This window comes from Ochlerotatus camptorhynchus, unplaced genomic scaffold, assembly GCF_037179485.1.
Source record: "Ochlerotatus camptorhynchus isolate MF236.1 unplaced genomic scaffold, CSIRO-AGI_Acam_v1.1 ptg000130l, whole genome shotgun sequence".
NCBI lineage: Eukaryota > Metazoa > Arthropoda > Insecta > Diptera > Culicidae > Ochlerotatus > Ochlerotatus camptorhynchus.
The window spans coordinates 3,748,509-3,762,689 of record NW_027040620.1 but is presented as its reverse complement, the minus strand read 5'-3'; the positions used below and the strand labels follow the sequence as shown (position 1 = coordinate 3,762,689).

General features: G+C 38.0%; 2 protein-coding genes across 2 annotated transcripts in view; one reads left to right on the top strand and one right to left on the bottom strand.

The window, feature by feature from the left end:
• The window catches only part of hiw (highwire), a 129,757-nt gene that overhangs the window by 61,807 nt on the left and 53,769 nt on the right, over positions 1-14,181 (top strand). The window lies entirely within an intron of this gene.
• The window catches only part of be (ben), a 49,339-nt gene that overhangs the window by 32,354 nt on the left and 2,804 nt on the right, over positions 1-14,181 (bottom strand). Inside the window, exon 2 of the mRNA XM_065220684.1 lies at positions 4,054-5,016. Within this exon, the coding sequence (XP_065076756.1) occupies positions 4,054-4,458 (405 nt within the window). The 5' untranslated portion in view covers positions 4,459-5,016. The remainder of the gene's footprint in view (positions 1-4,053; positions 5,017-14,181) is intronic.

Here is a 14,181-nt window from a genome sequence, read left to right as displayed (position 1 = left end):
GAATAAGATCCGGTGAATATGGGCCTTCACGCTGGATTTAACGGAAAACGTATCAAAACCATCATGCGACACATCGAATTACTACAGAATTCAAAAATAAGATCAATGCAAGTCGTGTTAAGTGTTCCAGACCACATTGGACACACTTGGACATGTTCCGGGTACCCCGGGGAAGTTGCTTGAATATGAATTGAATTAAAACCCATTAAATCACATTAAAATACGATGATAAGGTGATTGGTAGCCTCACCAAATAGACTACACCCGGATATATTCCGGGTACCCCCAGGCAGTGGCGTAGCGTCACTGGATGACACGGGGGTGGGGGGCTTGGTCACTGATAATGACAATAAAATAAATAAACTTGAATAAGTAAGAAGGGTCTGATCACACCATAGGTGGATAAATTCGGGTTTTTGATTTGGGGCTACTTTGATAATGCTCGATGAATGTAGAAAAAAATGGGTGAAACTCAAACAATTTATTTCTTTAAATATGAAACTTTGAATGAGTATGTAATCAGAAAATATCATAAGCAATAAGAATACCACATTGAATTTGTGATGGCAGTATAGGAAATACATTTCATAAGTGATGGTTTGAGTGCTCTTTCAAACAGGCTAAAACACGAAAATTGTATTTTAATATGTTTGTAAAATATGTAACACATACTATATAAAAACTGAATACGATATCAACGGAAATACCCTAAGCTACAATATCAAACCAATGTTTCTAGTTTGGAAAAAGCGCAGCGACTAAATTTAATCTTTACATTATACTACCGAAGTTACCCGCATTATCAAAGATACCCCGTTTTACGGTACTCAAGACCAAAGAATCAAAAATATCTCTAAATGACAAAATGACAAGCCGAACGATAACGCTTTGGCAGGAATAAAAAGCAATAATGATATAATCTTCTTCCTTTTTTTATGACAAACTGCCTTTGGAATATAGCTCACTCCAAATTGCTGGCCGAAGCCGAAGAAGATACAGGCAGTTTGGTCACGTTAAGAAAATCATCATTAAACATACAAAATTCAGTGGAAAATTCGAATGATATTTAACCGAATGGATAGCACCCTGTCGGGATGGTATGAGCGACCTTGTAAACAACCGGTAAGAATATTATGTTCTCTTGAGGCTTTATGAATGGTCAAAAATGAACAGTTTTAACATAATAAGATTTCACAGAAACAATGTTTTTCTGTAAAATAAATTAAATTTCATAAGTATTGCATATTTAAGGTTATATGTTTTCAGTCTTGTGAACGACTGATTTTTTACCAAAGCAGCTGTTTCAAAACGTGCTTTCATATGATACAGCATAAATATGACTAAATATGATAGAGCATAAAGGAATAATGCAGGCTGAAAGTCTCCTTAATAAAGATATAAAAAAAAAGTAATAATGCAAAATTTAAGAATTCAAGTTGAAATATTAGTGGTGCTCATATTGCCTCGAATGGACTTAAGTAATATTTTGTTATGGAAATCTGTTATGTTTATTAAAATCTAGAAAAAAAACATCGTGTCATATAAGAAACCAATGACCATTTATAAAGCTGCTGAAGGAATATCAATGATAAGTTATTAAAAAAAACTACTGATAGACCTTATTTTCTGATTCAGAAATTTTTTAAATTTTTTTGACATTTTGAGCTAGTCTAACATTTTTCGAATATTTGCTCTAGGGAAACGTATTTTGTTAGACTAAAATGAAATGGATAGTTGAAGTAGACTTCAAGCATTGAACCTGCAACATTTTTTTGTATAACATGTTCAATAAGTTGATCTTTAGGCTGGTGGCCTCCCCATTAGCCATATTACCCCACTTCCCCCACATGTGTTAATGGGAATTTTGTTGGTATGTCTTTTCTCGATTTCGATCAAGCTATGTCCTCAGGCATGTATGGCAACAGAGCAGGCAAACAATATATCATTATCCTTCTAAAACTCCGATCAATTACTGAGGGGTTTTTTTTTCTTTATTTAAAGGATGTCAGCCTAAAGACTGGTTCGCCTCTCTCTGAGAGGGTATATCGTGGTAGTAGCAGCAAGCGTTTTGTCTTTATCGTTGGTTGACTCATGTGTTTGAAATCGCTGCTGAAGATTAAAAAAAAAACCTTATTATTAGAGCTGTAAATTTCAGCAAATTTACTCAAGCTAACTTCAGCAGAAATTTTCCGCACTTGATTAATTTCAAAAGTCTTCAAGATATTCTTCACACTAAGAAAAAAATGAGCAGAGCATTCTGGAACATATCGAACTTGTGAGTCATACATTAAGTCTGAAACTATTTGTCAATACACAGATAATTTGTGGTCGCAATGTTGTACTACTATTAAAAATATATTAAAATATCCTTGCAAACATACTAACAATTTAAAGTACTATCAAATTTGCTGATTGGTACTAAACACAAGTTCTGTATTTCTTAAAGTATTGAGTAGTTGTAAACCAAATCAACTATTCATGTTTTTTTAAATCTCGTGCTAATTTGGTTTTGAGTTTTTGGTGCGTCAAATATGTTTTACTATCTATAGCAAGTGTCGCTCCATACTTCTTATGGAACCGGGACCACTTTGCTGCAGCATGCAAAGCCCCATTAGAATCAAAATGCAAACCATCAGTAATTCTTAGCATGGTAATGTTTAAATATATAGGGGAATTTACGTATTCTCGTCAATCTAAGCAGCGTCCGAACTTCTATTAGCGATTTCTCAGCGTCACACACATACATGACAGGTTTGTTGGTTGACATTTATCTGCTGCTTGCTGTTCTACCAATTCCAATCGACAGAATTGATCAAAACGGGTTGAACATGTTTTTACAACGATCCAAACTTCTCAGGTGAGTGTGACTATTGTCGGCAGTCTCTTTTTCTTCGGCACCCTTTCCATTTGAACTGCGGGTTAACCAGCTGTTCTATTATCGGCAACTCGAAATCAGCCGTATTTTGTAGTGTGTATGTTTAATTTAAAGAAAAATATGGCATAACAGGATTGCACAGTCGTAAAAATGTAATCAGATTGGAGTTGAAAAGGTAAGGAATCGGCTTAATACATTCAGCGAAGAGTTTTGATGGGAAAATACAGTGAAATTAACGTTTCAATTTCGGTTGCCGAAAATAGTCAATGGGTGCCGAAGCCATAATTTACCCTACTAACGTTAAAAAAAGTCGCATATATTTGCCGATTTGAGATCAATTTAAGGGGCTACGCCTAACTGCAAGACCGAAAAAAAGCGAAAGTTTGGATTTTTTCTCGAAAACGACGCAACATATTGAAAATCGGCTTTCTGCCGTTTATTGAACACACATTAAATGGTACATTTATCAGTCGATGCTGTAAAAACAAGGTATTGGTGCCCCGCACGGCTGCTCCCCGTGGACGATGTTCTAAAAAACGCTTTTTGCGGTGCCAACTGTGGTTTGTGATGTAATCATCTGAAATAAAAAAAACCATGCCAAATCGTTAAGCATGTGTTAAACTAGTCCTTGATCGTTCGGTTTTTTTTTAATTTTTTTGACAAAATGGCGGCCTTGCAAAGTTGAAGTGCCGATTTTTGATCCTTAAAATTTGTCTTTGATCGGCTGTAAAAAATCGAAATTAAATGATAGACGAAATCCGAACGATCGTGGACTGCACAAAATAGTACTGAACAGAAATCAAAACGAATCGGACGAATCGAATGTATACATTTCGAGAAATTTTTGGCATTTTTGAAAATATGATTCCGAGATAATCGCGTTTAAAGTTTCAAGTTGGGTTTAGTCCACTATAAGTGAATATTTTTGTACGTCGCATAACTTTCACAATTTTCATCGGATCAACTTGATCTTTTGAAATATTCTTGACTTTAAATACTTTCGATTAGGACAATCGATTTTTTGAAAGTTTGCAGGTAGGCGTAACCCCTTAATTATTTATTATATTTAGCTTTGTCAAAATATATACAATGAAAAGGTGAAAATCATTTTCGCGCCCTATGCGTACTCGGTATGATGAGATGTGTAAGTAATTCCTGAATAAACTTTATATCCATACCTCTCTGTTGTGCAGCTCGCATTCGATGGTCAGGATAGGTTGGTCCAAACAACTGCAGCCTTCCTTGTTGCATAAGCTCAGAGATCCAGTTTGTCCGGTAATACTACCTACCGATCGCCGTTGCCGTGAGACAACGACTGACTCATTGCTGATGAAACTATTCTTGGCACCTTGTTTACTCAATCCTATAGTTTCCGAACTGGCGCTTCTGTTGACTTCTCCAGCATGTGAACGATTCGCAGCACTGGGAGTGGCAGTAATTCTTCTATCACCATCATCGGTATGACGAAAAACAGCTGGATGCTGCTCAGCGTGTTTTCTTGTATCAATACTGTTAATTTGGTACACAAGAATGACGGTGAAGATGAGTTGAAACTTTGTCGAACCCATGTTGGACGGGTACATTATAACCACATATGATTCACTTTCTAAGACCTTTTAAATTATGTACTTGAGGCGGTTTCACATTGCGTACATACTGCATCGATTTGATCACATGCTCGAAGTGGTAAAACATGTTTCATATCCTTCTTAATACTACGCTCAAACACATCCGACGAGATAGGGCATTCGATTTTCGCCAGTCGCAGTATGGTCTTCGGTTCACATTCGGTCACCACTAATTGATGTAATTAACTTTACAGAATCAACTCTGCTGGCCACCTCTCAAACTCACATTTTCTTAACCATTTTTTTCGACGCTTTCTCATCTTCGCCTGGAACTACGACGTTTTCTGATACTTTTCACACACATCTAACGGCCATTATATTCTATTTCTTTTTAATGTGCCACTATCTTGACTTATGCACTACACTAACAAACTAGTTGCCCCGATATACACTTGTAACTACTCTAGATTGATAAGTGAGCACGCCACCATGAATGAAACTGATTTCAGCACGGTTTGTAATGTTAACGGTGATGGTAGTTTTTCTGTGCACACGTTGATCGATGTCGGTATTCTGTAATGAATCAAATAGAAAGAGAATTACTTCAATTGGGTCGGTTCAGTATGAATAAGCTGTTTTCGACGATATCAATGTTATTTTTTTTGCATTGGCATTTTTATTATTCCATTAGTTTTGCAAATTTGTAAGAATCGAACTATTCTCGAAAGTAATAAAACTTATGTAGTATTTAAAGAATGTCCCGAAAACATCATTATGCAGACACTTGAGCAGTATTACGGTACGTAACCAAATACCGGATATCTTCATTTTTTTTATTGAATATTACGTCTACTTTACGCTTTGACTGAAACAAAACGGCGTCGGTGATTAAGTTGCTCTAATAGACCATGTGTTAGCACTGATTCGCTTTTTCTAAAACCAAAACATGTGATTGCCACTAGTGCAGTGAACTGGACAACCAAAGTTAACCAAGTTGACCTAGGAATGACATAGGAGACGTCAGGGTTTGCGCTTCGTTGGACCGTATTAGATCTGTTGACTTTTGCTTTTAATATGCTTCAAATGACTTCATTAATCCTAGATAACATTTGGAGTTGCCCAGAAGCCTTTCAGGCTAGCCCTCTTGAAATCTTATTGAAATCAATTCTAAGATCATTGAACTGACCCTAGATTATTCATTAGCTTGCCATTGAAGACATCTGACATTGTTCTTCAACTTCTCTAAACTTGGCATTCAAACATTTGTTATCTTACTGATTTATCCTAGACCATGAATTCTTCTGAAAATTCCCGTGGGCTCCTCCTCAGAATTCTTAATTAAAACATCAAAATGCCCTCCGAAATTAAATTCTCTTGAAATTATCATCAGAATTCACTTAAAATTAACCACAGTTTTAAATCTGTCTTGGATTCTGCTTTTTGGAACAATTCCTAGAGTTCGAATTTGAATACTATTTCAAACTTTCTTGAATGTATCTTCTGAATTCGTTGCCTCAGAGTTAAGTTAAAATTATTCCCATAACTTCCTCTAAATTAATCAGAATACCAATTGAATTAATTTTTTTTTTAAACCCCATGAAACTTTCTTCAGAAATTCTACGCACTGAACTCTCATTGGAATTAGCGAAAATTACTTTTCAGCTGCGCACTAGGTATTAGACCATACCAAAATCATGCATTACAGAACATATTGAAAATGTCCACGCCAACTGACGCATAGTTCAAACGCGGACTTCTTTGGTGTCCATGAAACTTTACATACCTAATTATTCTAATGCCGCCGCCATCTATTTGTAGTCAGCATAAAAATGTGTACATACATCAATCTAAGCGGGCCCAGAGTGTGAGCCCGTGGCTATGCTCGCCTTGGTTACTAGGGGTGCCATCTCCTTGTAATTATTCATTATCGACAATTATTCAAATTTGTGCCGGAATTTTTACTTAAAAATAACGTATTCGATATTTAAAATAAAAATATCGGAATAAAAATAGACGGCCTTTCCATTTAGACAACATTTATGATTGAAAAAAAAAAAAATAGTTACATTCAGCATGCAAAAAGGTCTTGTAGAACTTATATCGTGTCCTGGAGAAATCGAAATGTTGAATATATTATATAATTCACAAAACATGGCAGCCATAACGAAACACTTATTTGATCATTTATACATTTTACCCGTAAAATTAAAACGCTATATTTCTATATTAAGGCAGTAAATTGGTTTAAGATAATATCCCATTATCAGTAAATTTACCGGTACATCAGAACAACAAGCTTCATTCGTGTCACACGAACCGCCTCAAATTGCCGCGCGTACGTAGATATCTATCAATAAAAATTCGTATAAACATTCTTTCGATTGAAGCTCTCGAAGATCGTCGAACAAGTGCTTCCGAAACATAACTAGGTATATGTGAATGCCTCGAACACATGTTCGACACAGATCTTGTTTATGTTTCAAGTGTACCTGTTGAGTGAATGCCACTCGATTCGAATTTGTTTATTGCCACAATTTCAAACATAACCTCCACTACTTACAGCCATAAATTTGTCCTAGTCCGATGGCTTAAAATTTTCAGACTGAACATTATCACAACCGAAAGCATACCCACATAAACACGCTAAGCTACTGATTGATGCTCAGAATATCTGTTTAAGCTAAACATTCGATTCTAGAGCTGGGCAAGAAAATGCCTCTAGATTATAGCATTTATCTGCACTGTAAAGCAAAATATTGTTCTTCCCGTCCGCTCTGCTTTGTGAATGTTGGCATATGGTGTGGCCTACACGCTTCCCATTACATCCCATACTTTATACCAAGGCATATAACGGATCAGACGAGCGGTTGTTCCTGAATGGGCGTAGCAATACATATGTCTGCGTTAAAATTGCCTTGTGCTTTGTTTATCTTATGGTGGATCGTTTCTTCTATTTGTTTATGCTGATAACGTGTTGCAAGTAGTGACTCAATTCAATGTTTCAAACTCATCTTAAGGCAACGTTGTTCGATGGTCAACAGATGGCGATGGCATTTTGGCACTATCGTGCAACAGTTGTATTTGTATTATATTTTTAATACTGGTTAACTGTCACTGTGGTCTAAAACAGTGGCCAGACTGAGCGGTTATAACATGTTATAAGCCTCTGTTGATGACATATTTACTGTCGATACATGGTATAACCATAGAGGTAACTCTAAGACCAGAAGGTCCCGATGAAACGTGCTCAAAATTTTGGCTAAGCTCTGGTACTCTCTTCGGTCCTAAGCTAATAGATGCGCCCCTCGAAAGATAGGAAAATCCACGAACCCCTCATTTAATCCGTTAAACTTTCATAGTGTAGTACTAGAATTTCGACTAGAATGGGATTTACTTGGGACCAATAGGCTAGTCAAGTAGTCAGCCAATTTAAAATCGTTAGTTTCCACCGGTTGGTATAACTCTGTAGCTTTAACAAGGCCTAATGAACAAATAGCATACATTTTTCTCACCTCTTGCCCCCAATATATGATCAAACAATTAACGTAGTTTTCGAAATGCGATATGCTTTTTGTTGGAATAAGATATCCGTTCCACATGGTTGAGGCCCCATGCATGAGGCTCATGCATATTCCTATGATATCTGGAGGTATCTTCTAATATTTCATATCCCCGGCGGCGTGGGACGGTGATTTCCTTCTCAATGAACACGCCAACCGCAGACAGCATATTCCGTACACAACACCATGAAAGCGACAGTATCAAGTAGCACTTAATGCCGAATAAAATGCTCGTTTACCAGAATGATACACACGATCAATCTTGGTGCAACAAGTGTAGGATGATCGCTGCAAATACGTGAGGGTACAGATTTGTAACCCATTTGCTTTCTTTTTCCGGTAAAATTGTATTGTACTACCAGATTCTGGAACAAAGTGTGGCCTAGAAATATGTTATTCAATTCTATCAACAAGGTGACTATTAACAGTATTAACAGTAATTGCAACAAATCAAATGTCATGTCCAATCACTATTCGTTAAACGCTCACTTGTTCCGTGTTGGGCTGAAGAACAGCAATCTCTGTGAATGTGGACAAGGTTACCAGGACGCAGATCACATTATTTGGTCATGTGCTGAGCACCGCGGAGTCAGATCCGAGTTGTACGATTCCCTTCGGGCTCGAGGTAGACAACCTAATGTTCCAGTTCGGGATATTTTGGCTAGACGCGATCTGGAGTTTATGAAACTCATATATGTTTACTTTAAGAATATTAACATTAGATTGTAAGTTTTATTAACCTTGTGTTCGGTTTGTATTTTGTATGTGTGTGTGTATTTTTTTTGTAGATTTGTTTCTGTAATAATTGTATAATTACAGAGTTGATATAACGTCGATAGGATTAAGTATTTGTTTTAGAAATAGTGAAATTTTTGAATCATAAATCATATTCCAAATCTCCTTTTCCCTCTCCCGATCCAAACAATTGTCATCCACTAACCTCGAGAAGACCGCGAGTAATCGGTTCCAATCCTTTAATTTTAGATTTAAGACATTTATAATGTGTAAAGAAAATGATAACTTGGCTCTGTAAAGTTTATTCGAATGAGCCTGTACAAATAAAGTAATTAACAAAAAAAAAACAAATCAAATGCTTTGATCACCTTTATTATCTTGGAAATATCCTCATTGGAATTCACCCAAGGTTTTCCGAAGTATTGTTCCAAAATTACCTTGGAATTCACATTAGAATACGCTTAGAATCGCTGGTAACAGTAATGGGAGATGGGATGTGGTTGGCAGAAGAGAGAAGTAATGAGATTGCAAGCATGATCGCGGTCATGGTCGCGGTCATCCAGAATATTCGCGAAAAAAATCAGTATACTAACCAGGAATTTTGTCAACAACGTCCGATATAAAAAGTTTACCAGACAAGTGCAGGCCACTAACATAATCTGCAGAGCCTGTAGGAAAAACTGGTATAATAAGCCCCTTTTAAGAAAAAAAACGGCAATATTTGAACTGCCTATACATTCATCCTATAGATTCGTAGAAATGCAAATAGGTAACTTTTCCCCGGTGGGTTGTTTACACATTCCTACCCTACAAAGTACTTTCGTCGCTAAACCACAGGATGGTGCAGATCCATTTCTAAGTAACCAATGTTATGACCGATGGAGATAGAATACAGCTTTTGTTTAGGAAAAAACAAGTTTAAATTCATAAAAATTCGAACTTTCATGAAAACTTCATTGGCCTTGCTTTCAAATTTATGCTCCGCCTACAGGGCTGATATGTGCTATAATATTAGTTATTTAGTTACTACAGTGTGAAACCGAACTTTTTATCAGTGTGAACCTCAACCTGAGGTAGGTTTAAAAACAAACGATCAAACTGACTTTAGTCAGAAACCAAGCAGAGCCGATCTTGATACCCAATGCAGGTTGGAACTTTTTTTTTCCTTGATTTGTTTTCCGTCGATCTTGTTTTCCGTGCTGAGCACCAATCCCGAGCAAAGTCGGTTAACAAAATGAAAGCAAATCGATATTAAAGTTTGCAGTTCCTATTATAATGAAAACTCATTTTGATTTCAATTGTCGCGACATAAGTCTGATATCATATTGTGCTTTCATTGTGCAGTCAAACTTTTGTAATGAAAGCAACTTAACTTGAAGTTTTGCTGTTACCGTCTTGTTTAAAATTTAATATAAGTTCATCTGTCGTTGAACTAATGATTATTGTTTATTTGTTTTGTTTAACACATTTTAGGTCATTCATGACTTGCCGGGGGTGAGATTTGAGCTGAACTCTTTCAGCGTGAGAAGCATGGATGCTTACGATTTACGCCAGGCCCGTATTTAGTTAAACATTATGAATGCAAAATCAGTAATCAAATTGATTTCATTGAAAGCAAGATTAGTTTTCCGTTTGATTCAACAGTGTAAAATTTTGCTCTTATTATTACTATTACTATTATTACTTAACGGTTAGTTAAGTCAACCAAAATGAGATCAACTGGACTATTTAAAATAAATTGCATCATAACAGCAAATTTTGATTTCAATTTGATCTCCAGCTTTGCTCGGGTTCCCATACAATATTTAAAATTCTCCCGCAAATCCAGATCATAACCAAATTCGTTCAAATTTGACACCGTTGTTGGGAACCTCAATACACATCGGAAGAGCAGTGGGAAACAGGGGGTTGTGATGCATCATACAAACTTTACCCATCATATTGGATAAACACACTTAAATTTTTTCGTCGAGATTCCAACACCTGAGAATTTCTGCTATCTATTTAACTGAGATTCAGCAAAACAATTTCCGAGACTCAGCTAACAAATAATATTTTGCTGAGATATCAGCTAACAAACAGATATTTTGCAGAGATATCAGCAAAAGTTATTGCCGAGGTAATCGGCTGTTGGAGACTTTACCGAGCTATATTAAGTCTGTATATTAAAGCTACCGGGCTTCTTCGAATTGATGGACTTTGGAAAAATGTCTAGAGCTTGAACCTTTTAACAACATCTTTGGCTTAGACAATTTTCAAGATTACAAAGTTAAAAGCCAGGATATTACGACTAGATTTTTTTCCGAAACCTCAGAAAATTTGTTATAAGTCTATGACAATTTCGGTATCACAGCCATGAGAAAAAATTGAAATATTATAATCTGAACAATTTTTTAAGATAACGGACTGAAGTGTCTGGATCACGAAGTTGGACAGTTAACGTTCCCATCTGTTTGCAACTAATCTTGTCAGACTTTACATGCTGATTTTTAATAAATATTTTCAACACAAATGTGTTACCTCATCAAGCTCTCGATCAAGCTGTGGCAAATTCCTTACTCTCCAGTGATATAAGTGACAAAATTTTAAGAAATAGTGAATTTAATGACAACTTGGTAAAAAAGTGAATTAGTGACTTACTTGAAAATAGTTACCTAGCCACTTGTCACCATTTGCAAGGGAGTTCGTGGGGCGGGATTCATGGGTGCCCGCACCACGGACCAAATTATCACAATTCGGCATAAATGCCGCGAATACAATACGACGAATACCTGCCCACACATCTTTTGTTCATCGATTTCAAATCCATATACGACACAATCGATCGAGATCAGCTATGGCAGATTATGCACGAGTACGGATTTCCGGATAAACTGACGCGATTGGTCAAGGCGACGATGGTTCGAGTGATGTGCCTTGTTCGAATATCGGGGACACTGGACTTTCCTGTCTGCTATTTAATATCGCGTTAGATGGTGTGGGGCCTCCCTTAGCTCAGTCGGTAAAGGCGCAGCTACAAAGCAAGACCATGCTGGAGGTGGCTGGGTTCAATTCCCGGTCCGGTCTAGGAATTTTTCGGGTTGGAAAATTTCTCGACTTCCCTAGGCATAGAAGTATGATTGGACTTGCCACACAATTATATGCAAAAATGGTACAGGCATCGAAAGCTCTCAATTAATAACTGTGGAAGTGCATCTAGAACACTAAGTTGAGAGCACGCAATAAGCTAATATGCCATACGCAATAAGCTTGAAATGCGAGGAAGAAGAAGAAGTAGATGGTGTGATAAGAAGAGCTGGGATAGACACGACTGGCACGATCTTCAGGAAGTCCATCCACTTTGTTGGCTTCGCCGATGACATCGACGTCATGGCACGGAACTTTGAGACGATGGCGGAAATGTACATCATACTGAAGGCTGAAGAGGAAGAGGTTCTAGGGAAGACAATATTAGCCTCTCACCCCGAGTTCAGATTGACGGTGACAAAATCGAGGTGATCGACGAGCTCGTGTGTTTGGGTTCACTGGTGGCCACCGAAAATGATACCAGCAGAGAAATTCAAAGACGCATTATGACAGGGAATCGTGCCTACTTTGGGCTCCGGAGGACGCTCCAGTCGAATAAAATTCACCGTCACACGAACTTGACTATCTACAAGACGCTGATTAGACCGGTGTTCCTCTACAGCCACGATGCCTGAACTAAAATGCGACTTGTTTGCTCGTCATTTCAAGCAAGTGTTCAACGATTTCTCCGCTTCGCCAACGCAAGTGCTGGACGCTACTGTTGGGATACCACGTGATGTGTTTAGTTTCGTTATTCTGCGCATTTCAGAAGACATGGTGATAGCCGCAACACGCAAACTGAAGCTCTCGTTCGCCTCCGGACCTGACGGCATTCCGTCATCAGTTCTAAAACGTTGTGTAGCCAATCTCTGCCTTTCACTTGCGAGGCTATTCAATCTCTCGGCACAGCAATGTGAGTTCCCCTGCCGCTGGAAACTTTCTTATCTGTTCCCAGTGCACAAAAAAGGAGATAAACGGAATGTCATAAATTATCGTGGAATCACCTCACTGTGTGCCTGTTCAAAACTGTTCGAGATTATCATAAATGGTGCTCTGTTCGCACGCTGCAAAAATTATATCGATACAGAACAACACGGTTTCTACCCGAAGTGCTCCGTGTCCACGAACCTGGTGCAGTTCACTTCTAACTGTCTGCGATGCATGGATTCAGGATGGCAAGTCGATACTGCGTATATGGATCTTAAAGCTGCATTTGACACGGTGGACCATAATATCTTGCTGGCCAAGCTGGAGATACTTGGCATCTCGTCAACTGCTGTGGATTGGTTCAGATCTTACTTGGTGAATCGCTATGTACATGTCAAGATTGCCGCGTCGGAATCGGATGTTTTATCAAACAACTCGGGAGTCCCGCAAGTAACCTAGGACCGCTACTATTTTCGATCTTTTTAAACAATGTCGCCTTGCTGATACCTACCATCAGGATGCCGCGTTTTCTATGCAGACGATACAAAAATCTACAAAATTATTAAAAGTCTCTCGGACTGCTGGGATCTCCAGAATATGTTAGGTATTTTTGCTGACTGGTGCTCAAGAAATTTGATGAGTCTAAGCATAGAAAAATGTAACATTATTTCCTATCACCGAAAAATCGAACCAATCATGTTTGAATATGTTCTCTACGGACGCTGTCTTGCTCGTGTAGAGCACATAAAGGATCTCGGCGTTACCTTGGACTGCAGACTCACTTTCAGAATCCACTACAATGACATCATCTCCAGAGCTAATCGACAATTGGGCTTTATTTTCAAAATTGCCGACGAGATTCGTAACCCGCTATGTCTCAGGTCACTTTACTGCTCGCTTGTGCGATCCTTATTGGAGTCAAGTCCAGTTGTTTGGTGCCCTTTCCATGCTAGCTGGATCACTAGAATTGAATCCGTTCAACGCAAGTTTGTGAGATATGCTCTTCGTTTCCTCAACTGGCGTGACCCAACGAACTTGCCACCGTACGAGGAGCGTTGCCGTCTCCTGGGAATCGAGCCATTAGAGGTGAGACGGACGGTCGCTCAAGCTATGTTCGCTGGAAAGCTGCTTACAGGTGACATTGACTGCCCAACACTGCTGTCACAGCTAAATATGTATGCCCCTGAGAGGTCTCTTCGTCAACGCGACTTTCTGTTTTTGGAACCACGGAGCCGGAATCATACACAACACGAGAAAAATTCGAGAAATCAGCCGGCAATTCAACCACTTTTTTTATATGTTCGACTTCAATGTATCAGCTGATGTGTTTCGTCATCAGCTACTTGGCCTTTTCCGTACCGTTGACCGTAACTATTTAGTTTAAGTTTTATTCATTTAGACAGTAATTGTCAGTTGAATTTTTCAATAAACAATAAACAACAATAAACAA